At 37.0% G+C, this 25,360-nt stretch overlaps 1 protein-coding gene across 1 annotated transcript in view; it reads left to right on the top strand.

Moving 5' to 3' along the window:
- The window catches only part of PARD3 (par-3 family cell polarity regulator), a 392,579-nt gene that overhangs the window by 153,019 nt on the left and 214,200 nt on the right, over nt 1-25,360 (top strand). The window contains 1 exon segment of the mRNA XM_057380497.1: nt 23,255-23,346. Coding sequence (XP_057236480.1) covers nt 23,255-23,346 — 92 coding nt within the window.

The raw sequence follows: 25,360 nt of genomic DNA on the forward strand, positions 1-25,360 counted from the left end.
GATGTGAGAGCTCTTGGCTTGTCATTATGCTTTTTAGAGGAGGTTCAGGTAAATCACTGCCAAGACCTGCAAGAAAGTTAGCTCCAAGCAGAACAGAAATAATAACAAAGTGCTTATCTTGGGCAAGGGAAAAGGACGGAATTTAGCTGAATGGGAAACCTATCTTTATCTAATTTATTGAACAATAATAGGATGATTTTCATACTTTTTTCTTTCTACGGATTATTAATTGTGAGGAAGTTGCTTTCAGAAAAGGGCCAAGTTTGTCCTTTCTGTTGTGGAAGTGATGGTTAATTTATCTTCCATTCAAGGAAATAGGAAAGGTGCTTATTCTTTAAAATCCTGTGTGGACAGGTCTTTTTAATGACGTGGTTGCACTTYGCTGTAAATGGCAATGATACTGTGTAACTTAGAGTTAATAATTGAGTTATGTGGAAGTAATTTGTCTGGGTTTTTGTTTTATTTTGGGTTTTAAATTYAATCTTGATTTTATTGCTTAAGTATGAGCATTTCATTATTCAGTGTAGTGCTCTTCGGCTGTATTAAGTGGTTACTGTAATTTATAGGATACTTTGAGAAAWGTCATGATTCTCATGAAGCGACACAGCAAGATTTAGAGAGTGCAGCCACTGAGTGAATGGAATTACGTAATATGACCTAGTTGATGCAAGATACCATAAGATTTTAATTTATTTCCTCAGTTTAACTGGGTGAGAAAAGAAGATAATAGGCCAGCCCTGCCAGTTCATTCACTGGCTGATTTGAAAATAAGTCCATTGTAAATTGATCTTGAAACTACTTGGAGTTGCATATGAAGTGGTCAGCTTAGTGCCAGGGAAGGGTTGAGCAGGGACAACAGGAACTAAGTTGGATAGGAAATTGGGATGTACAGAGAAGTTATTTACTACTGTATATGTCACATACAAAACAGAAAAAAATAATAACACTTCTTTTTTTTTTTTTTATTTATTGTATTTGATCTGATTTAATGAATAATTAAAAATCTTTTCAAAAGACCCTATAACTAACTGTCAGCTGCCTTGTGGCAATGATGAGGCATTTTGCTGAATCCCTGTGCCAAGAAAAGAACACCAATGTATAACTGATGAGGGAGTTACTCTGGATGAGGGAGGTTTCATACTCAGGATACACAGAATTAAAGCAAATACAGCACTGATGTTTCCCTGAGGAAACAATAGCTTGGATGGACTAAAGAGTATCTGCAATAAACTGTTGTAAAAATTTTACTTTCCAAACAAATACTACTTTTAATTTTGATCTCTTGAATGTGWTATTTTAAGAATAAGAATTGTTGCCCAGATTCCATATTAAGATATTACTTTCATGCCATCTGCATGTGATTACTTTAACTTCATTTGGATTTAAATTTTTTTTCAGCCTAGAGATGACTATGAATTTGAGAAAAATCAGTTGGCTAATATTATTTAAGCACATTTGCCATTGAAAATACTGCTTGTTTTTTACAGTTTAAAAATCAATGTTAAGGGCAGCAAGCATATAAAAGTATTTCTAAAATGGGAGGGGGAAAAATTATCCTTTTGTTATATATTGCAGGCATTTTTACAGACTGGAAGCAGATGAGGAGTGAAGTACCCAATGTGATCAAAACCTCTGGTTCTTTTACTGTTTCCTCAGAATACTAGGCAGGAGCCCCGTCTTCAGATGCTTTGTATCAAAGCCTGATTTCCTCTTCCTTTTGGATACCCTCATTTATCTTCAAAAGTCTTTGCTTTCCTAATGTGTAGGAATTCATGATTGCTTATAATTTCAAGTCATTTATCSAAAGCACAGCCTAAATTAAATGTCCCAAAAGAAAGGGGCTGTATCTGTGAGCATCTCTGTTTAAAATTATTGAAAGTTGCGTTAAGTRTTCCATCATGCCGTATTTATTTAACTTGCTTTTCCAGGCAATAATTGTTACAACAAAGCACAGATTTCATAAAGCAAGCCCATCAGTAGTTCTTCCTTGTAATTATACTTCACCACTATAAATAGCTTTCTCTTCATGAAAACTCTTTTAACTCATCCTCTTATCAGAACTGATGGATTTTGCTGGTGACTTGAAGGTCTTTAAAATAGTTCTCTGTGCAAAAGAGAACATTCTTATAACAATAACATTATGCTTCAGTAGGACAGTGTGTATTGCAGCATTCTGGGTAGGTAAAATTAGTGTAGCTCAAGGACTTTGACAATTTTTTCTCTAAATTAACACATGTCAGTCTTACTGAAAAGCTGAAGATTGGGTAGGAGGCACTTCAGCTCCATATTGGTGTGTCAGAGGACAGCAGAAAATACGGGATGTGGGCTGGGAAATATGTAGGGAAAAAAAAAGTTATTACATTAGAATCACTGTGAACCCTCATATCTACCTACACCATTGCAACACAGCTCACTAATGACTGTTTATTTTTATGGCTCTTTGTATTTGAGACACTTTGAGCAGGAAAAGGAGGTGCAGTTGAAGGGTTGTGCCCTCCCATGGTGGCCTCTGGGGATTTGAGCACATTGGTGTCAGGCACGCTTTGACTTGTCTGACTCCAGAGCCAAACCTCCTAAAGCTTGGGTGAAACCAGAGCAGTGCTGGCATCTGCTGTGTGCAGCTGAGACTGTTTTGGGTGGTGGGAGTCACTCCGAAACCACCCCTTGGGCTGTTTCAGCAGAGCAAACAGCAGCTGCTGGGGCTCRCTCTGGCTGGGTGTTCCAGTGAGGAGTGGTACCTCTCTGGGTCATCTCTTCMAAAGATAACGTTCATATGATTCAGGACACTGTCCTTGATTGCCAGTTAACACAGAGCAAACTTCCACGTTCATTTTTGTAGTTCAGCTTCGTAACTGCCCCTCACTATAAACATCARTGGTAAATGAAGTACACATCAATACTTGTTTATATACGACAAATACAAAACAATKCATTAACTGCTCTTTTTTAGGAACRTATATTAAAGTGTTGTCATTGATKACATGCATGTACATACATATATATGAGCATCTCTCTGTTTAAATGTGTCTGTGTATAACTTCTAAAACTTTCAGACAGAGCTTTTTCATGTGTTTGGGTTTTTAAAATACATTTGTGTTGCTGAGTTTTCAGTCATTTTCCTTATATTGTGATTGTCTTGATCATTAATGATTTTAGACAAGAAAGTGCCCAGTGTAAACTTCTGCATATTGGAAGAGATAGAAAATAATTATAATTTGGTTTTCTTTTAATTTGATTCTCTTCTTTAGCCCTGCAAAAAGCAGTGGTCTTCAGCTAGCCTGAAATGACAGTGATGGCATAAGTTGCTGTGTTTGTTCAGTCATGCAGACCAACATCAACTGAATTAATTTAGAAATCTGGAAAATTRGTCTTATGTCATGTATTTTTAAAGGAATACTAATCATTACTCAAGTTTAGATTCTAAGAAGATCTTTCAGGAAAGGCTGAACTTCAGGCATATAGTTATTACACATCAGTTTCTCAGTTTTCAAATCCAAGATTATTTTTCTTTCCCTGTTWTCGTACCAGTAGTCTAAACTGGGGTAGCTTTTAGGTAATTGTGGTCATTAAAATCTAGGAGACCCTAAATAAGATTGGAGGTCAGCAAAGCTATTAATGTGGCAGTGTTTAGCACATGGAATCTGGGAAGCAGATCTTCTTTGCATCTGGAGCAAGAAGCCTGAATATCATTTCAAGAAGGAATGTTTCAGAAATGCTCAAATAGCCAGTTCATGCTCAGTTCTGTAGTGTTATAAATCTGTAAATGGATTCTCCAAGTCACCTCTCTAATCTCAGTGACAAAGTTAAWTTTTTTTTTACCCCTGAAGACATTAATTTCACAGCATGCGATAGTTTAACATGCTTCCCTTCTGTTTTAGTAGACTGGCAGAGCAGATATCACCRTCTCTGACACATCATTTTTTTCTCCATGCAGTACAGTGTACTCTGGGGCTCTAGCGCAGCAGTAGACTGGCCCAGGAATCACAATCTGGGATTATTGTCTTTGTGTATCCTCAAGGAGTAATATTTTAAAGTCACTGCATCTGTTGGTACTTAAGAGCATGATTTTTACGTTTAATTTTTGCCAGTTTTTACCATCTGTGTGTCTGGTTTTTGGCTCCTTGCTTTAATTTTTCAGTTTAATTTCTCAGTTGCGCTGGGATTGCTTTCTCTTTCTCACACATGCTCTTTTTGAGTCATCCATGAACTTATATAAAAAAAAGAAATTATTTACAGCAGTTACATAATAAAATTCTTGGCCTTCACATTTTGATTTTTTTTATGATCTCTTTATATTGAGTCTCCTAGTAAATGCACGTCATTTTTGGAAGTGAAGTAACTTATTAGACTTTGTTTAAGTTTAAAAAAATTAGTTTTGGATTAAATTGAAGCATTTTGGCGGGAAAAGCTAGCTTGATCACATTCAACACGTTCTAGTCTTTCATACTCATTTAGTTTTTAATGCCCAGGAGGGAACAATTTTCTTGAGAAATCTGTGTTATAATCATAAACAGACATAATTCAGTAATTTTCTCATGAAACATTGGCTGAAGTTTTGGCACTAATGACTTGAAGCTCACACAAGTGGGAAGGTTTTTGTTTAAATTCCAAGAAAAATACTAATGAAATACATTAAAATAGGAACAAAATATACATGCAGTGTGTAACTGATGTTTTCAATAAATATGATGTATCTTCATCAATTGAATAAATGTCTCACGAGTTCAGGCATGTTCTAGTATTTCAAGAATGTTCTGATAGTAGTTGAGTAATTTTCTCTGCTTATCTGTGATAATTTTTTTGCAAAAAAATTACATTGTTTAAATAAATTTTTRATGCATGAGGGTAACTGTATAGCACAGCTATCAAATGTTTTGCTTCTGTATGCACTTGTGAGTATTGAAAACTCCACTGCTGCTCTGATCTTTGTCTTGACTTACATATTTTGCTTCTCACTTAAAATATAATACATTCCTTAAGATTAAATTTAGTGGCTTTTAAAAAGCATGCTGTTTTCTTTTTAGCCTCTTCCAAGTATTTGTAACTGAGGATTTAAGAGTTTTTATTTACCTCCTGGTGTACTTGTTTGCTCATAGTTGATTTTCAAACCAGAAGATGGACTTGCTTTCCTTTTGATCTTTTCCCTGCTTTGGTTTCTAATGAATATTTTGTGTAATGCTGCACAGCACACTCAGTAAGGATTACATTAAAATACCAGCACTAGCAGGTAAAAACATGTTCCTTTTTGAATATGTGCTTCCTATAATCTATAGTGCCCCCTCTCTGTGTGGGCTGCTTTGCATTATTAACAATACTGTARATTATTAAACGACCTAAACCAGTAATACTTTGTTCACTTGAKAAGCTTTTTTTGAAAGGAAGTATTGACGGGAATTTCCAGGGAACAGAGTTAGACCTCTTCTGTCAGCATATGCCTCTAGTTTCTCCTAAAAACACTATAACCACTTTTTATTGTGTTACGAAATTGGAAGGGCATGGTGGTTTTTCYTCTAGGTATTTGAGCTTTCATTCCCACTCAATTCTTGTTATGTCTTGCTGTAAACTTTTTTGTTTTGAAGGAAGAGGACTATTAGTGCTTATTTTAAATTATCGGTTATCATTAAAAAAAACTTAGTGGTATTTTCCACTTTTAGAAATTCTAACTGTTTTGAGTGGTACCAGGAATGGTTTAAATTACATTTTTGAAAATTTGAATTCCAAAATTTTCCCCACCTCTAAGGATTTTRTTACTGCCAAATTTAACTTCCCGATTTCCCGACAAATCCTGTGTTACTGTAAGTAAATAGAAAAGCTAAGTGAGCAAACCAGTATCCATTTTCCAGTGTACTGAGAGATGTGCATGTTTTTACTACTCTGTAATAACTTGGATTTGATTTAGAGTTGATAATAAGTAATCAGGAGACTGCTGATCATTTGTTATCCTGTGGCTTGACTCAATTCGAATGTTTTCAGTTGTGAGTGTAAATCAAGAATAAGAAGTAGGATGCTTTCAGTACTGTGGTTTGTTAGAAAGTGCCAGTTGCCTCTGTTGACTTTTTCTCTTGCCTCTCACATGGAAAGCAAGTTGTCTTATATTCTCATGAGATGGAGCTGTAATACCATGAGAACAAAACCATGCATGCATTGGTCTTCCCATAGTGTCGGTTTAGTTTGGGCTGAGAGAATTAGAGTCGTGTTAAGTATTCCAAATGCAGGGACGAGAGCAATCCATCTGTTTCCAGCAGCATCCCCTCTGATCCAGAGCCTTGCTCTTACCTGGAATTTTAACTAACTGTGTAAATCTAAGGATAACCTATGCTTGAATGCCAGACACTCAGTTGTGCTTTAGTGTATATTTTAAAAGGCTTGTGGGAAGCTCGATGTAAACTTTGGTCTGAGGTAGTTTCCCAGCTGAATGGTACGTTGAATTAATTGAGAAGAGGAAGGGCTCGTTCAATTCATTTCCATCCCTTGTATCTCAGTCATTTTCTGCAACGATGCATAAGGATTGATTGCCATAGCAACAGTGTTTTAGCTTGTACTACTGTGAATGTGGTTAATGATAATAGAATTATCTACTCATTTTAAATCCTGTTATATTATTAGGTCATCTGAGCCATCCTCTTGCTATGTATTGAGTTATTCCCTGTAGCCTATCTTGTAGTTCTTTGTCCATGCTGCTTTTACATGTGTTGAGCAGTGGGGATTCTGCCTCTTCCCTTGGGAGACTTTCGAAATCTGATACATCACACCATTAAGGATTTTTTTTTCCAATATTTACCCCCATTTTACCTTCTTTTTTTCCAGCTACATGAATTTGTACCACATGGAAGTTCTTTTCTTGTCTTCTTCTCTATCCAGCATTTAATCCTTCTTATTTACCTGAATCAGAATATAAAAGTTCAGTATTTGTGTATTTCTTACAGAATTTTCTTATAGGGAAAAGCAGGTTTATAAGTACATCCTTTCTTCTTCTAGACTACCTCATTTTGACAGGACACTCCCTAGTACTCAGCTACTGTTTAGATTACCTGAACTGCATAGACAAAAAGCTTCCGACTTTCCAGTGTCTATATTCGCTTCAGCAGAATCACCACGGATGGACAGTTCTTATGTGTGCATCTGTGCCTTTCTCTGCCTGATGCCTGAAGTGGTCTATGGGAAAATGAGTGAGTGGGAAAATGTAGATTTTTTTGTCATAAAGCTGGAGAGATGTTCCTTCATCCTTTCTGTGGGTCAGCAGAGGTCAGCTCTTTTTCTGTCCTTCTTGCAAGGCCAGGCTAACTGTGTGAGCTTTGGTGTCTCTGCTCCCCTCCACATCCACAGGCTGCACAACTTTACCCTCTGGAAATTTACTGGGTTTCTAAATCCTTTCTTCCTACATTGTTTTTCCACCATAAAGAGAAATATTTTCCAGTCACGTCCAAAGAGACATACWAGTGGAAATGCATTTGTCTGCTCCACTTCAGGCATCAAACCCTGTGCTATGTGTAGGTTAGATAGACCAGGAATTAGTTTAAAACAAATAAAGTATAATACTTTTCTGTACAGTGGGACTGTGGGTTAGGTGCTGAAAAACTACAGCATTAGCCCATTCTGTGTCTRCTTTCTGCAGTGTTGCTGTGGAGCTGGTAAATAAGACAGAAGAGTAATGTCATCTTTCCAGTAATCTGTTGCTCTCACTGCTACTTATGCTTTTTGACTAATTTTCTTCATTAATATTTGATGTTATACAGTTGCCCATTTTCTTTTGTTTTATTCATCTACAGTATAAATAAGTACTTATTACATTAATATTCATCCATACTACCCCAAGAGGGCAAAAGACTGGGAAATGCTATTTGAAATTACTTTTAGAGCTAAATTTGCTGCAAAATTATTTCATGCTGCAGTTAAAACCAGATGTATTAAATGTACCTCAGTATTACCAGAGACTAATTATTTAATATATGATTATTTTTACTGGGTTTTCTGGTGGCTTGTTGGTTTGGGTTTTTGTTTCTGAGAGGTGCTACTTTTTCCAAAATTCTTCCAGTTAAAGCTTAGGCTAGATTGCATTTCTCAGAATTCTTTATGTTACATTTATTCATGTTTCAATTTCCWCAGTCACCAGGATTCTCAATCCACCAGTGTCACATAGTGAAGTCTCACAAAACTCATTGATCATGTTTTAAAAGGTTGTTTTAAACCTAAGTTGTATTTCACTGGCAAATTTAATCACTTTGTTTTTAACTTACTCTTCCATGTTTAGAATACCTGTGTRCAAGATATTTCTTTAGGTTTTATTGTTTGTTTTTATTGTACTTGAAAAGCAAGAAATTTTCAAGTATTAAGGAATCATTCTGAGCCTGTAAATAGCTGAGGATAAGCCACAAAAAAAAGAGTGATGAGCCTCCTGATTATATTAAATGAAAATTCATAGGTTTTAAACTCATCTGTTTTGTTTTTCCCCATATAATCATATATATTATCATATATTCAAATCATATAATCTCATGAGAACACTATGAGCTTTATTAATTTCAGTGAGAAACAGCAGCCTTTGCCATGGAATTTTCTAATTTTTTTTCCAAATTGGTTTTGCCTGTATAGTAAATCAGTATTAATGTAAGATATACCAAGGCCTTTACCTTGTTTCAAAGGTAAACCTCTCTGTTCAGATAATTTTCTATTTCTCACCTTGTCAGYATTGGTAGGCCAGCACTGTTCTTGCACTGCCCTTTGCAAGAGCAGAGCTGGCCATGACAAGGTGCTGGAGTAGCCCAGCTGAACAGTTTAAAATGTGATGTATTCTGTGACACTGGAAAGTGGAAGTGGCCAAAAATCTCACCCAGGGATGTAAAGAAAGAAGYTCTCAGTGCAGCTTGATTTCTAAAGTTGCTCCTTACTGAAATCCCAGCATTTGCTTGTTCTTCAGGTTTCTTCAAGCTTTCCTTCCATAGTTTGAAGAAAAAAGCTTCAGAATGGGAAGTAAATAGGGCTTGCTTTCTTCTGGTTTCCTAAAAGTAGTTTGTTTTTCAGGTTCAGAAAACAGGTGTGAAGAGTTAAAGCAAAATAAACATTTCTTCAAGGAGGTCTTGGCCTGGTCTAGCTTCATTGATTGAATAATCTGGGATTCAAATATGATTTATGGGAAATTGACAACAAGTTGCTGAACATTTTGGAACCTTCAATCTGAATTTAGCTAGTTTGTAACTGATTAAGTGACAACTAAGAAAACCTTGTGTCAAAATTGGTGTTTAAATGTAGAGTTTAACAGTGTCTATGCTTTTGGGGTTTAACGGTGTCTAGGCTTTTTAAATCCTAATCAACAAAAGTTGTTCCAGTTCCTTACTGAATTTTGCTCCCCGAAATGCTATTGTTTACCGTATAAGAGTGTTTATGCAGACATCTATGCATAAAGTCTGTGATTCTGATGAGAAGCACTCGGGTACATGCTTCTCTAATGTGACTTCTTTGTTTTCACTTTTTTGGTGTGGGAATGGATGAATAGGAATTTAACCACAAGATGTGTTTTTTCCCCTTTCTGTTTATGCATCTTAACTTTTATTACAGTCAATAAATAGCATTTAAAAGCATAGTTGTGCCTCTGTCTTAATTTGGTCTTTTCTTAGGACAATGATGGAATTTGAGTAATTCATATGATATTGTTTAATAACTGCTTATGTGGTGACAAATGAAGTTCTGCTGTAGATTAGAAACTGGCAAGGAAAAAACAAATTACAGAAAATAGGTCAGCAGTGTGCAAGGGCAAGAGGGATTTATTCCTGGAAAGCCTGCTCATTTTGAAAGAGGGGGAGTTGCTGATATAGCAGCTTCAGTGAATAAGACACAATTATTTAGATTAGTTGAAAATAGGTGGGATTTTGAAGGAGGTAATAAAAGAAGGATAATATTAAAAGAGATGAAGGCAGTGCAGGTTACTGAATGCTGAAATGAGTGCCTTGAGCTGTTTTTGAGACCACAGATGAGCAGTGTCCTTTCAAACAATGGTTTGAGRCCACAGCAGTAGAGACACTTTCAGTCATCTCTGCTGCTGAAAGAAGCAGACTTGGCCATGCTTTGCTTCCTCCCTTGTGCCTCCCTAAGCTTTTATGAGGCTGTTAATTAGACTGAACTGGACCAGCCTGGGAAATGTAACCAATTAAAATTGTTTTTATTAAACATTAATTTTCATTTAGATCTTTTGTGTAATGATACAAATGCTTGAATAAACTGAAAGGAGAAGGTGGACAGAGGAATCTGGTGCCAAACATGACTGTCTGGGGAGGTGAAAAGATGGGACTGCTGCTTTCAACAATCCACATCTGTGGTTTGTGCTGCCCTTGCAGCCTAATGAAATGCCAGGCCGAGGTGTTATTATGGGCTGCAGGATGGAAATACAATTGCTTGGAAGTACTGCAGCACCATCACATATTCTGAATTCAGTCCCAGGTGCTCTGACTTGATGTGGAAAAGGAAGGGGAAGAACCACAAATGGAAATAAGGTCTCTGAGAAAAAGTTTTAAAAGTATTAATTTTATTGAGGAGCTGGGGTCTCTTCTGCTGCAGCAAATGGCACTAAATGAGTTATTTCTTGGAATGCCTTCCTTTTTGGAACAGTTGATTTACAGAGTGCCTCTGGAGCTGTGCTTGTAGCACTTGTGTGATGTCCTACACCTTGTTCCTTGGTACATTTTAGACTACGAGGTTTTCTTTGGTGATTCCTGGAGAGCTTAGTGAGGTGGTGAGATGAAGTTTGGCTGTTGGTTGTGTTTTGTCATGTGATCTGTTTCATCAGTTTTGCATGTCAGTGAACATGTGCAGCTGCTCCAAGGGAGTCGGTGTTTCTCCCAGCCTTTCTCCAGCCACCATCCTCCAAGAGGTGATTGTGTCCCTGGTGCTTTCAGTTGACTTCAGAAGTGCATGTGTGTATATTTTACAATTTTCTCAGAGTGAGGATCTGTCTATTACAGAGACATCACCCAAAACCRAAAGCATCTAAGGCTAGAGAAGATGCACCTCAAAAATAGAGAAAGAAATCTTTGGTGCCTCAGTTTCCTAAAATAAATTATTTGGAGAATAACTTCCCATCTTTTTCCTGAGGGTGCAGTCAAGCTAAAGTCATTATTGTCCATGAAATGCTTTTGCCATTTTGTGCTGGAGGGCTCTACAGAAGTACTGTGTAGTATTTATTTTAAATTTGATTTAATGCTTTTGATTAAAAAAATGAATAAAATTGTCATAGACCAGATTGTAACCCTGTAGGCACTTAGAATGGAGCATTTGTAAATGAAGCATTTACTGAGAAGTTTGAAATTGTTTTTCATGTTGATTTCAACAAAACAAATTGAGCAAAGGACAATGAAAAATGCTATAGCATTTTCTGTTATTAAAATGGTGAATTTGTTTGATGCCTAAGGTAAAATCCATGTTGTGCAAAAGACCAAAAAAGAAAATTCTACAGCATAACAGGAAAACTCAAATGAAGCAATTTCAGTGGTGTTTCTTGGTGAAAGATGAGGTGGAAAAAAAAGTGGAATGCAACTGTGCAATTCAGCAAGAGATGTAAAAGATAAAACTGCAAAATGGTGGAATCACATCACTCAAAACTATGCAGAAACTTGGGTGCCTCGTCCTTCTGCATCAAGGCCAGATATCCTGCATCACYACCACAGTGCAGGGGCTCTCTTCAGGGTCTTCCTCATCTGAGACTTGGGACCATGACCTTGCCTGGTTTTATTCTTTTAGGGAAAGAAGGGCCAGATCAGTAAGACTTAATGCTAAGATATGCAAATTAGGGCTCCTTTAGCTCAGATGTGTTTGTCCATCTATGTGAGATGTAACACAACAGACCTTTTGTATGTATAGGTGTTTGTACTTTGTATTTTTTTATGTATAGGTGTTTGTACTTTGAATTGGTATGAATATAAATTTAAGAAGTCATAAACTAAAGCTATGTGTTAGCAAATCCTAGCAAATGAGAAATGGAGATAAATCACTGTCTAAATGAGAAGAGAGCCATGGATTTTTCTTTAAGCAAGATGATGGAATCAGTGGAATTGAGTGCACCCTCATTAAGTTTGCTGATGACACGGAGCTGTGTGGTTTGGGTGACACTCTGGAGGGAGGGGGTGCCATCCACAGGGACCTGGGCAGGCTGGGGGAGAGGGCACATGCAAACTCCATGAAGTTCAACAAGGCCAAGTGCAGGGTCCTGAACCTGGATTGGGGCAATCCCAAACACCAAATACAGGCTGGGTTGAGAATGGATTGAGGGCAACCCTGAGGAGAGRGACTTGGGATGTTGGTTGAGAAAGACCCGGACATGCCCCAGCCATGTGCACTCGCAGTTCAGAAAGCCAAATCTGTCCCGGGCTGTGCAAAGCACCGTGGGCAGCAGGGGAGGGAAGTGATTCTGTCCCTCTGCTCTGCTCTGCTCTGCTCTGCTCTGCTCTGCTCTGGTGAGACCCCACCTGCAGCTCTGGAACCCCCCAGCAGAAGGACACAGACCTGATGGGGTGAGTCCAGAGGAGGCTGTGAAGATGACCAGAGMGCTGGAGCACCTCTGCTGTGAGGACAYGCTGGGAGAGTTGGGAGTGTTCAGCCTGGAGAAGAGAAGGCTCTTGGAAAACCTTCTAGCACCTTCTGCTACTTAAGGGGGGTTTACRGGAAAGCTGGTGAGGGAATTTTTACAAAGGCAGGTAGTGTAGGACAAGGGGGAACTTGATTTAAACTGAAAGAGGTTAGACTTTGGTAGGTATCAGAATGAAATTCCTTACTCCCAGACTGGAGAGATGCTGGCACAGGTTRCCCAAAGAAGTGGATGCCCCATCCCTGGAAGTGTTCAAGGCCAGKCTGGATGAGGCTCTGAGCAGCTTGATCTARTGAAAGGTGTTCCYGCCCATGGCAGGGGATTTTAACTAGATGAACTTTAGGGACCATTTCAAACAAAACCATTCCATTGTTTTTATGATTCTTTGGCCAAAATTAACAGGGGGRTTGTTAGTAATACAGAAACAARAGCTTTGGAAGTTGCATTTTCTAAATGAGACAGAGGTCAAAGAATATGTCCTAAGTTTAAACTCCCACCAATGTACAGACTTTTGCCTTATTGGAAAACAGATATTTTAGCCTAATTTTTAAAAAGTCAAGTCTTCAGTGAACTTTCTGATGTAATCTCTGAACAGTCCTGAGCCATGCTGAGAAAAGTATCCAGAATTGAATTTTGTTATTAAGATGCCTGTGTGAGTAAAATTATGTTTTGTGTGACAGAGTACAGAGTGCTATACTTTCAGTTTGCTTCTAAATTGACTCTTACGTTCAGTGCTCCAGGGGATTGAACTGTTCTGTACTTGGCTGAAGCTAGTGAAATCCTTGCATGCTGATACAGATCTGCAAATCAAGCAACCAGGGACCGTTTCAGATTTAAAAAGAAAAWAAAMCAGAAATGAATAAGGATAAAAGAGCTATGAGACCTGTTTGAAAATTGCCTAATGACAAATTCAAGTTGCTAAATAAGAMATGCTTTTTGTATCTTTAAAAAAAATCCTCAGAAGAATGAAAATCATGGTCTTTGAAAAGGTGAGGTGAATAATAATATATTCAGGAGTGTTATAGGGAAAATGTGAAGTGATTAATACAGAATTGTCTCCTTTCCTTTGTCTCAATATCAAGGGGAAACTATGTGACTTATCTATAATGCATCTCTGCAGAAGTCTTTCAGATCTCTAAACTTAGAGGTGGAGGCTTGTACATTTGGTTTTCTGCAGGGAAAGAGTGTCCCAGTTTCATGTTTCCATTGTCATTYTTTTTTGGCTTTTAAAAATCACGCAGGGCTTAATGACTTTTTTTTTTCCTGGTGTCTATATACAGAATAAACTGACTTGTCAGATTAAAGGGAAAAGTATTTAAAATTCTGTTGCTCTACATTAGTTACAAGCAGGTGAGTTCAGTGTGGATCTATTTATAGGMGAACTAATGGATGTGCCTAACTTGACCTACTTTAGACTACTCAACAGAAAAAAACAAACACAGTGTCATTGTACCACTACCATGTAGTCTATTTTTTCCTACCTTAAGAACAAAATAATGTTTTTGTTGTTGCGGCCTTCTAAATAGGTGGCCTTCTAAAACATATGTATATTTAGAAGTGTATATAAAAATATAAATATATATATATACATATATACATTTGTGTTTATTTTCTGRATTCCATAGTAACAATCCATGTTAGAAGTATATTTTGTTGTTTTTTTTTTAGTTCCATAAACATCAGCTTCTCCATATGAAATGTATGTTGCTGGTCCTGAAATCCCAAAATGGTATTACCTGGCATTGTGGGGTAGGAAGAACTCAAGTTCTAAAAGAAAACTAGACTTCATTTTGTAAAAATCACTCCTGTTGTGAAAAAATTCAAGTGAAGCACCTTCTACCAAAGCAGGGGCAGTTTTCTCTCTGTGTGCAGGTATTGTGTGAGTTAGCAAAGGGTGGTGTATAGGAGCACATGGATGTATCAGATACCCCAATCAAAGGGAAAACAAATAGTATGTGAAGCCATCACACAGAGTGTGTTTGTTACATGCCAGGTGCTATACTTAGGTTGGTTCACCACGTGGGGATGTCTCTGTAATTGAGGTAATTCCTGCATTATGCAAGGTAGATGATAACCAGGCCTGGCCTTTGGGCTAAACTTTGCAGGGGAATTCAATTATACATTGACCTATAATTGTAGCCTTGTTTCAAATAAAGCTGATAACTATTTCCTTTAAAGATACTTCCCATGATTCTGACATCAAAGTAAGACTTTGAATCTGTATTTAATATGAACCATAATATTTGTTTTACTCTGGCAGATCTTGGTGGTCTGTATGTCAGTCTGTGAATCATATAAAAAGAGTATAAAATTTCAGAGATTTGAACATGGAAATGTTCTGTAGATAAGCCTTATTTAAAACAAACAAAGAGCACAGACTTTCACCTGTGAAACAGATATGTTTTGAAACTGGAGGAAAACCAGAAAGCAGAATAAAGGCTGTAACTAGGCAGTTACACTAAATGAACCAGTTTTAAGGCAACAATCAATTTGAGGTAATTTGTTATAGTTGTGCAAGGGTCTATGAAAGAGTTACTTCTCTTTGTAGTACGATGGACACATCTATAATTTGTTATTGATCAGATCTTCAGAAAGCTCTTTGGATGCTTCACTTAATACTAAATGTGTGACAATACATGCTTTATACATTTCAAATATGTTGGACATGAGGGGTTAGCACTTTACTGTTGCATCTAATCTTTTGGTTGATTTTATCATTACATTGGGTTTTAAAGATTAATTTTAGTGGGTTCCCCAACAGGGAGCGCTGTGAGTGCTGGGAAGACTTGTCCAGTCCTGCCAAATCTTTTCTGGCTATTCTGTTAGCTGGGGTTGGTTTTACTTATAGGTTGCTCTGTAAGTGAACTGTCTGACAAATTCATTAGGTGCTGAAATGTCTTGAGTTTTGTAGTTCTTCATATACTTGGCATCCAATAAAATGGATGTTTAAAAATGTTTAAAAATAGGTTATGCACTGCAGGTGTTACCAGCTGCTAAGAAAAGGAAGATATGAAGCTCATCTGGTATCTTTGAGCAAGAAGTGTTTTGTGGTTTAACATCCTAAGCTGCTGCTGAGACATTTGAGATACATTTTAATATTTCTGCTTTTTAAAGTGTCAAATCCAAGTGTTTTATATTTGCCTTTGCAAACATGGAGTGTTATCCCCAGCATGTTAACAGAGAAATGCACTTTTGAGTGATTTTTGCCACTATGGCACAGCAAGTCAGTGTAGAAAATTAGAAAGGACTCAATGTTGTCTTCATCTTTAGTCTCTCTTTAATATAATAAATATATCAAGGTAATTTTTAAGGTTCAAATTGGCAACTCTTTACCCATTTGTCAGTGATCATGAAACTTAGGGCACTGATTTAACATAATTATAATATTTTGTGATACGCTGTGAGTGTTATAGTGGTGCATATTATATGTGAACTTAGAGTTGTTAGAAAATGAACAATCAATCATGGAAAAGTTTTGTGATCCAGTAATATTTGACTATTCTTTAAAATGTCGCTTAAATATGATCTGGTGGGAACAGCTAGATATTTTTGTTATCCATTTGGTACTTGCCAGTTGTAGAGGAATCTAGATGTATGGATTTGCTCTGATAGCCATCACTTTGCAGCACATGCTCTGCCTCCCACCCTGAATTGTCAGTGGTCCAGGAGAAGTCATTGAAAYAATCCAGAGTGGGATGACCTCAGTCTGGGGAAAACAAATGTTGTAATTTTCAATCAAACAGCGAGTACAGTCTGTGAAATATGATTACAATACACATTGTGAAATGCTTGAGAATCAGTGTTGCTTTAGACATTACTATGGGCTTTTTCTCTGTCAGATCCCATTTTGTGCTGTTTTCCTTGTGTGGGGTTGCCAAGTTGCATGAGTGTTTGCAATTTTCAGTTAATAATTTTTTTTTCCCCTTTTCTTTCCCCCTCAATGTTCTTTTCTCTGCTGGTAGGCATACACTGTTCAGATGCATTAAGAAGCAAGTTCAATCAACAACAAAAATCCCTTCCACTTTTAATGCATKTCGTGCTGTTCGTTGACAAGCTGCCACTGTGAGGACATGCTCAAGATTTTCTTTWCTGTGAAGCAGCAGAAACAGCAAAATGTCCCAAGTTAAATTCACTAGGAGGAAATCCTTTTGCCTAACCCTTAAAGCTCTTAAAAGACTCTTGTTCTTTTCAGTCCTGTCTGCAGTGTCTACTATAAAAATAATTAACTGCAGCATAATCTGGTAAAAATCTTTTTTTAGTGGAAACTCTGTTATATGGCCAAGCAGTATTTATTTTTGTTGTGCTCCTGCCACCAGCCTGGCTTGCTGTGTGGTAGAGGTGTGTGCCACCAAATCATTACAGAACATATGTGTGTCATTTCTGTGATACATCACAGCTTGTAAAGCCCCTAAAGACCACTGACTTCCATGAAGCTCTACCCTGATTCACACTACAGAATAATTGGGCTTGTTCAGCTGTTATTAGTATTGCAAGGTTTTTAATACATGTTTTAAGAAGAGTAATTATGAATGAAAAAATGCTAGTTATTGAAAATTTGARTGAATTGTCACATAGGTTTGCCAAAGGAAGGTTGTATCAAATGATATTCATTGGCTCTCTGGTGTTCTGCTTTCTGGACAATAGGAAATCAAATCCATCTCTCTTTGAATCTGTAGAAACATTTCCTTTTAAGGCACTTCACAACAGAAATAGTGCCATCATGAAGCCAACCAGGTTTAGGGCTCAGCTTGATCAGTTTAATAAGTGGAAAATAGGAGATGATTGCCTGTGATAGCAGGGAATGAATTTGATATTCATCAGAGACCCGAGAAATCCCTTCCATTCTGCACTCCTCTGTGTCTATATGGTATCTGTTCATTGATTTGACTGGGCAAGGCAAATTTCATTTTAGAGTAGTGAGACATATTAAAACTATGTGAATATTGCCATTTCCAATTGCAGGGTTACCATCCGGCAGAAGGATGTGAATAACATACGGATTGAGAGATTTAAGGAGAATGTTAACTTGTATATGTATATATMCATATATATAAAATATTAAATAATTTTTGCATGCTTTTTTTTTGTTTAAGTGGGTGATTTAATGTAAGCTTTCTGTCTCTCTGGATTACTGACAATAGCAGGGTTGTTGTGAATTACACAAAGCTATCACCTAATTATTTGTGTATATATATATGTATGTTCAAGAGGGAATGTACCCTGTTTTTTGTATTCAATATTTTTTAGGTTTCCCCATGTTATCTTTGTAACCGCTCTTCAGATTTGATTGAAAATTGGCATTCTCTGGAGATTTGGCCGGTTAATCAAAAAGTGAGAACATTAGCACAAAAGCCTGATGCTGGTGTATTTGTGCTAGTTAAGACACAGGAAAATAGGTCCCTTAGGAGCTGTTTCCTATCAAGTCTGATCATACAGAGAGAGAGAGAAACTACTTTATGTTGCAAGAACCAAACAAACATTTATGAAACACAGCTGCCAGGAGACTAATAGTGAATATGTCTCTGCTTCCATAATCATTACAGAGAAGTACAAGACACTAAAAGGGGAAATATGAAGGGAAGGGCATATTTTAATAGCATAAGCTTTATTTTATTTGTGTCTTGGCTGAGGAAAAAATTATTGTCAGGAGCTTGTCATTATTGATAATCTGTTGTTTTCTACAGTAAAATCTGAAGCACCTGTTAGGTGTTAGATACTGTTCCTTTCARTTTGGTATTTATAGGATTTAGACTCACTATGCTAAAATTAAAAAATAAACTAAATGCTAGAAAACAARCAACCCAGTGTCTGATGCTCCATGGGAAAGTGAATCTCATTGTGATGCTCACTGAGGCAGTGCTGTCTCCAGCCAGGTCTCAGCCCACACAGCCATTACTGAGGGACTGAACTGACTGAACCCCATAMTCATATAGGATATTCCTGCAATAAATATTCMGAAATATTTATTCTGCAAATATTTCTGCTAAAATGTTCAGAAATAACATTATCACAGCTCATCAGTATTATATCAGCTCAGTAATATCTAAAGTTTAAATCAGTCACATTCTTGAAGGAATGAGGAGGAATTGGAAAATTACAAGAAAAAGACTTCTCTCTTTGCTTTTCCTTTCATTGAAGTCTGGGCATTGCAAGACTTTCAGAAAAGTTTGGCTTCTTGCCTACTGCCAGCTCAGCAGGTGAACAGCTTTATGTCCATGCAAGTYGTCCTTTCATCATATTAAAATATGCAAACAGTATTGACATCATTTTTCCTTTGGATGAGTGGGATAAAAGCAATAATTGCTAAGRAAAATTACTTACAAAAGTTATTTTGCAAAGATGATTACTACAGCAATAGTGACATATCARTGCTTTCCTAATCACTTTGACTCATCTTGCCAGCTTCTTAAGGAGTTTAGAAAATGCACAAAAACTGCAGAGRAGGCCCAGACAGAGCACTCTATCCTGCCCTTGTGTAGACAGATTTCAGTGTATCTAAATCTGGTTCCAAAATCAGTCCTTTTTTTCTTAGAGAATATATACTGGAGTCTGGCAGTGATGGATTAATGTTGGACTTGATGATCTTGGAGTACTGTTYCAACTGAAATGATGAAATGCACAAAATGGTTGCAGTTCACACAATAAATGTACTGGTGRTCAGTGGAGCAGACTTTGCCAATGAGTGCTCAAGTAATCTGAAAGCAGAGTTTACTCTTTCATACAACCATTATCACTAAAATCCCACTTTCTGAACAATTGATGAATTGAACAAATGAAATAATTACTATACCCCCCTGAACTAAAAAAAAAACCCAACAAAACAACAACCCAGCCAAACCCTTTTATTTCCTTTATTTATGGTTTGGTTGTTTTCTTTTTTTCAGTTATTGGTAGAATGGAGGTGTTGCTGTTGAATTGAGAGATGGGATTGAGTGTTCAGCAAAGATTTATACCCTTACAGGCCTTCAGAGCCCATTTCCCATTGCCTCTGCCTGAAGCAGATTATGATCCCCACTTTCTCAGATCAGGCCCCTAGAAACAAAGGCTGCACAAATGAAACATGTAGGAATTTAATATTCAGACTCCTTGGCTGCTAGTGAGTTTTCTGTAGAAAATTGTCAAAAGACAAGGGAATGTGAATGTTTTGGGGAGTTTATGAGACCTGTATTGAATAGCAGAGATGAGTGGGAAAGTGCTTCCTCTAAGATGAAGTTGTGGATTGATTGGAGGCAGGACCTGATATTTTGGTAACAGAAGTTAAAGTCTGCAGTAAGGCAGGAAAAACATGGCTGGTTTTGTGCTTTGGAAATGACACAAGGCAGATTTCACTCTGAAATTTTCTGGGAAAATGTAATTAAAAGAACTGTTTGAGTTCATATATATTGAATAAGGTTCTGTTGGCAAGAATACTGCTGACATTTCTTAACTTTGCAGGTTTTGTAATCCTAAATGGTGATAGAGATTGTCTTCAAAAATAAGAAACCAATTTGCAACTTTTCATATGTATTTCATTAACACTGTGCAGGTGAACTGTGAAATGGACCTTTTTGTAGGTAGAACTGCTAGCAATAATAATCCATTTTGAGCAGTTAAGGTAATTTTTCAGKTTTTGAATCATTAATTTTATTACAGAACTTAGATAAAGGATAACTTTTTTTTAACCTTAAGAACAGTGGGAAATTTTACACTGAGTACCTCAAGATATGGAGAAATACATTGGAAGAGGTGMTTTAAATTTTCCTCTGTGCTGCAAAGATGAAATGATCTTTTAGTTACTCTTATTTTGATTTTGGAAAAAAACATATTCTGTCTTTAGTAGCTGTATATTAAAAACAGTATCTTTTGATAAGCAGATACTGGTGTTTTTATATAGAGAAAAGACCCCCTTTTGGGAGCTTGCTCAAATCAGTTATTTCTGAGAAATACCTACAGTAATATCCACCTAGGTTCACAGAAACTTTCTTGCTCTGTTAATTGTCCTTTTCCTTGTTTACCTCATCCAGGTCAAATCYGCCTTTCAGAGGAAAATTGCTTTCCAAATGAAGAAAAAATTGCTTGATGCAAAGGTTCTCGGAGCTAGTTAGTTACTCTTCATAGCAAATCAGAATTTTAAGTTAAATCCCTCTGCAGGTGTCCAATTTTTCTCTCTGTTCACTTTAATGTAAATCAAATTCTGTGTTATTTCGAGAAGAAAAGAGAGTCTGATTACCGTAATATTAAAGATTTTTAGAAGGGTACAGCATACATCTGTTGATTATGGCAGTAGTGCTTTCATTAGGATTATGATTCCTCCTCTAAGCACCTATTTATGGGCACATGCCTGTTTCTGATACGGATCCGTCTGCTGTCCAGGAAAAGCCAGACAGAGGCGTGTGGGAGCTGCTGTTTCTTAATTGCTTGGATAACTGACAGTCAGTGTTGTTCCAAAACTTGCTGTGTTTATGGTTCTCGAGACAAAAGGCACAAAATGTAGATGTGATGGTGCCAGATAGCGTCTGTTTTACGTAGCTTTTGATTTGTTTGTTTCTGAGTTGTTACACCCTGATACTGAAAGGTGCGTACCGGCAGGAGGCAGCTACGTTGGCTGGTGAGGCAGAAGGATGCTCCTTCCCTTGGCAGAAAAACCTCTGGGACAGAAAGAAAGGAAACAGAATGTCCAAGGAATGCAGAGACGTAGGTCTGAGCAGACTTTACGAGGTGGTGGGAGCAAGAGCAAACATATTCTCAGGGCTGGGAAGGGTGGAAAGAAGRGTTTCTACAAAGATTGCACAGCGGGCTCTGTCACAGGAGGGCACGGAAGGAACAAGCCCAAGGAGTGCTGTGATGACTGAGTGGGGCAAGGGGAGTTTTGTTYACAGACTTATTTTAAACTAATTGAGGGGAAAGCTTGTGGCCCTGAGAGATGGTGAATTGTAGGATCCAAGTGTTACTAAATGAGTGATGCYTACATTGCACATAAGAGATGTCTGCTGTAGTAACACAGCATAAAGCCAGACATTTATTTTTTAGCAGAGGCATATCTACAAATAGATGGGATGTTATTTYAGTCTATTCTTCTGTGTATATATACTTCTTGTATGTTTGTTTGGGAAGAAACACACATGAAAAATTGCCAAAAACCGTTGTATTAACAAAGTCACATTCATCTGTGATGACCTTTTGTCATAAGTGAGATTCAAAATTGGGTTTCATCAGCAACTCTGAGTTCTCTTTAGACTAGTAATAGCTTCAGTGCATTAAAAATACATAGTTTTATCCAATCACCAGTGTCTATAACTTCAAACCGGGAAAGCCATGGCAACAGTGATTTGCAAGATGCTGTATGAAACAAGGTGGAATGCCTCTTTTCAGTATGAAACAACTCCAAGTGTTCTTATTTTCCTTTATAAAACTTTTTGCATGTGACTTTGGAATTGTCATGGAGATTTGAATGTTTATTTAATTTTAAACTACAGAGTGGTACATACAGAACTTCAGCTGAAATCAGTAAATATGCAGTCCTAGGCAGGCTCAAGATGCTGGTTAACCTTGGAAATGTATTGCTTACCTTGTGTTTAACAGAGAGAGGTGTCAAGGAAGTGCATATTAATGCCTCTTGGGACACAGGATCATCAATCTTCCAAGTAGCTGGGCTTCCCACAGTGYGCTGCTTTCCAGGATGCACAAGGCATGCCCACACACCCATGGAAGCCTGGTGCATCCGGCCTCCTGCTTTTGCAGATTCCCTGTGGAAATGTCAATTGGACATTACCAACTGTCTCTGCTGCTTTTAGCATCTCCTCCATACTTTAATAAGTTGTCTAACTCTGTGAGCTAAACTCGTAACCTATCAGATATTATTTTGCTGACCTGATGTCTCTGGCTCTACAGTCTGTGTTTGAATTCTTCTGCTCACACTTTGTAATATTTTCTGTTTAGTTACATGGGTATTTAAAATATAAGCTTCTAATAATTAGTGTACATAGAAGCATGGGTTTAGATCTTCTTACTGGAAGTCCTTAAATTACCCTGATCTGAATTTGAAAGTACACCATTCACAACTTTGACATTGAAGTTATATGTTTGGTGAATAATGTATGCACTTTTTGGAAAGTGGAATTAAAAATAAAATCAATTGGTTAGCATTACAGCCTGACATAACTCTTTGATATCAGTCTTTTTTGGCATGTTATTAATAAAGGCTGTGATAAAATGTTTAAAGAGCTCTTGGTACTTTATGGCATTACAAAAGCTGCATTTTCTTATACTGTTTTTAACWCTTTGCAAATGACCCTCAGTGATGTGCCTTCTGTGTTCAGTCAAGCCCCCAGTAACCTGCTCAGGGAGAGCCTGGGAGAAGTKTCCCTAAACACTGCTGATCCTCAGCTGATTTTGTGCTTTTGCTTGTCAACCTTTTGCAAAAATGCTGACTGTGATAGCTTCTGTAGCATTGCTTTTATARCTGTAGTAAAATGATAACAATGATGAAATGATATAAATCATTGCAAAAATGCATAAAGTGACAAAAACCAATTTACAATAGTTTCAGACAGAAGAGGAAAGATTTTTATTGTTGTGGAAACACAACTTTTCCAGTGCACATGTGGTAACCCCAAAAATCTGAGAATGGTAAAATGCCATTACTAAAATGAGTTAACTTGCTAAATCTAATTTTAATTATTTTTTTTTTTTAATATCTAGGATGAAGATCGAACAGAGGAGGACAACAGCAGAGTTGAGCCTGTTGGACATGCAGACACTGGTTTGGAGAATGCTACCAATTTTTCCCTGGAGTAAGTTACTGGCAGAACATATTGACTTAATGGGTTTTAAGTTGGAACATAGACTAGAAAATTTCTCAGAATAATATGAGTGATACTGCTCTTAAGGAAGTGGGGCAGTCTTTTTTAGGTCATGTGTCATTTTGGTTTTAAACAATTGGCTTCATGGACCTTTTAAAAACTGATTTTAAGCAGTTAAAAAAGCCTGTATAAAGATGAGCGTTGGAAACTTGACATTTATAAGTGCTGATGCTACAGTAGATTTTCTGCCTCAAAGAAGATGCTTATTTGATGGAACTTTGAAAACTTGACAGAAGGAATAGGGTCAGTGCTAGTACAAATAGATCAACAGGCAAGAATTTCAAAGGGGAAAATCCGAATTCCAGTCACTAGTTGACAGTCTCTTGGAAGATGCGTGGGGGTCACAAATTGTGTGGTCAAAAGCCTCATCCTTTGTCAATGGATCGAAACTGGTGTTTTGTTAGCTCCGCCTAATTTAAAAATACAATCACTAAATGATATTTCATGTCATCAAAAGATCCTGCAAATGTGACCTTTGGCATTTCATTGCAAAAGACTGATCCATACCTTGCTATGGAATTAATGAGAAAACAACSCTTCTGGCCTTAAATTAAATCTTTTCGATTCATTAACTTAAATTTTAAATAAAATTAAATCTTCTGCTCCTGTTATTTTTGAATTAAATTACGAATTAGRTACAGAGGATTTAAATGTTAGATAAAGATCATGGTGACATCTATTAGGCAGTAGAACGTGCTTTTTACTCGGTTCCAYTTACAAAATCTGTTACATTGTAGATTCCAAATGCTATTTCCTAAATAGAATTTGCAGAACTTCTGTCAAATTTAATGCTTACTAGTGTTGCTTTKAAGTAGGTTATTGACTTCTCATCATATGCTACTTCATTTATGTTTTGTTTTGATCTCATACTTCTTTGCGTGTTTGTTTAAAGCAGTTGGCCCAAACTTCTGAGAAAATCAGGAAGCCAGATTGAAAGAATCTCTCTTAGGTAGTGATCATTTCCTCTTGTTTTCTGTTTTACAGAATTTAACATTTCAATTTGAGATTGACTTTTTTTCTTTTTTAAAGAAAAAAGTATATGAAAAATGAGTGCAAAGATGTTAAATGTGCATTTTGAACAAAGTAAAAATCACTGACTCAAGCACTAGAACAAGCTAAATGGTGTATGCTAGATATGAAAACTAAGTGGGTTTTAAAAAAAAATTAAACTGTGTTTCCACTTATGCAGTTCCAGGTGAATCACGGAATTTCACTGGGTCTCCTTCTTAGSCCCAAGCTAATTGCAGAATCAGAGAAAAGTTGATCACAGAGAATCACATACCCACCAATAGCAAATGATGCCTTTTAGAGTTCCTTTTGGAGGTCAGAAAAGTTGCTTGAGTCCTGTGAGCTGCTTTGCACACTAGTTAATGAAAATGTAGCTTTRACATACAGTGAGAAGGAAATGAAGTCAGAGAAACTGCACAGGGTTTTGCTCTCAGTCTTTAAACATTGGTCCAGTTCTGAAGAATGACATGTTTTTGGCTGAAGTCTCTCAGCTCTCCTGTTGTTGCACTACTTTCTTGAGGTAACAGTGGCAACAGGGATAGAAACCTTCCATTCGTGTTGTTTAAAAATCAGGGTAAAAATTCAGACACAAATGCAGGCACACACCAAATGCAAAGACTACCTTAAAATTATATTTTAAAAATTTAATGTAGGAGAAGGGTAAAACAAACTGTAACACAGGATTTGTGTTGACTTCCCAACCATATGTGGCCTGCTTATTCTCAAACTCTAAATTAAGAGCTGCAAGCTTTCATGATGGGCCACTATATGATCAAGAGCTATTGAAAGAAGTAGAAAATATTTTACTGCTATCACAGAGCATTTGTCTTGCTCTTTGCTCCATTTTGAGATTAAATTTTATTTGTGGCTTATGAGGAGCAAGCTTCTTAAAGATCTATGTGTATATATATGTAGTGCCAAGAAATATGGAAAAAGT

This window comes from Malurus melanocephalus, unplaced genomic scaffold (genome assembly GCF_030028575.1).
Source record: "Malurus melanocephalus ecotype Western Australia unplaced genomic scaffold, MMel_1.1 scaffold_454, whole genome shotgun sequence".
Lineage (NCBI taxonomy): Eukaryota > Metazoa > Chordata > Aves > Passeriformes > Maluridae > Malurus > Malurus melanocephalus.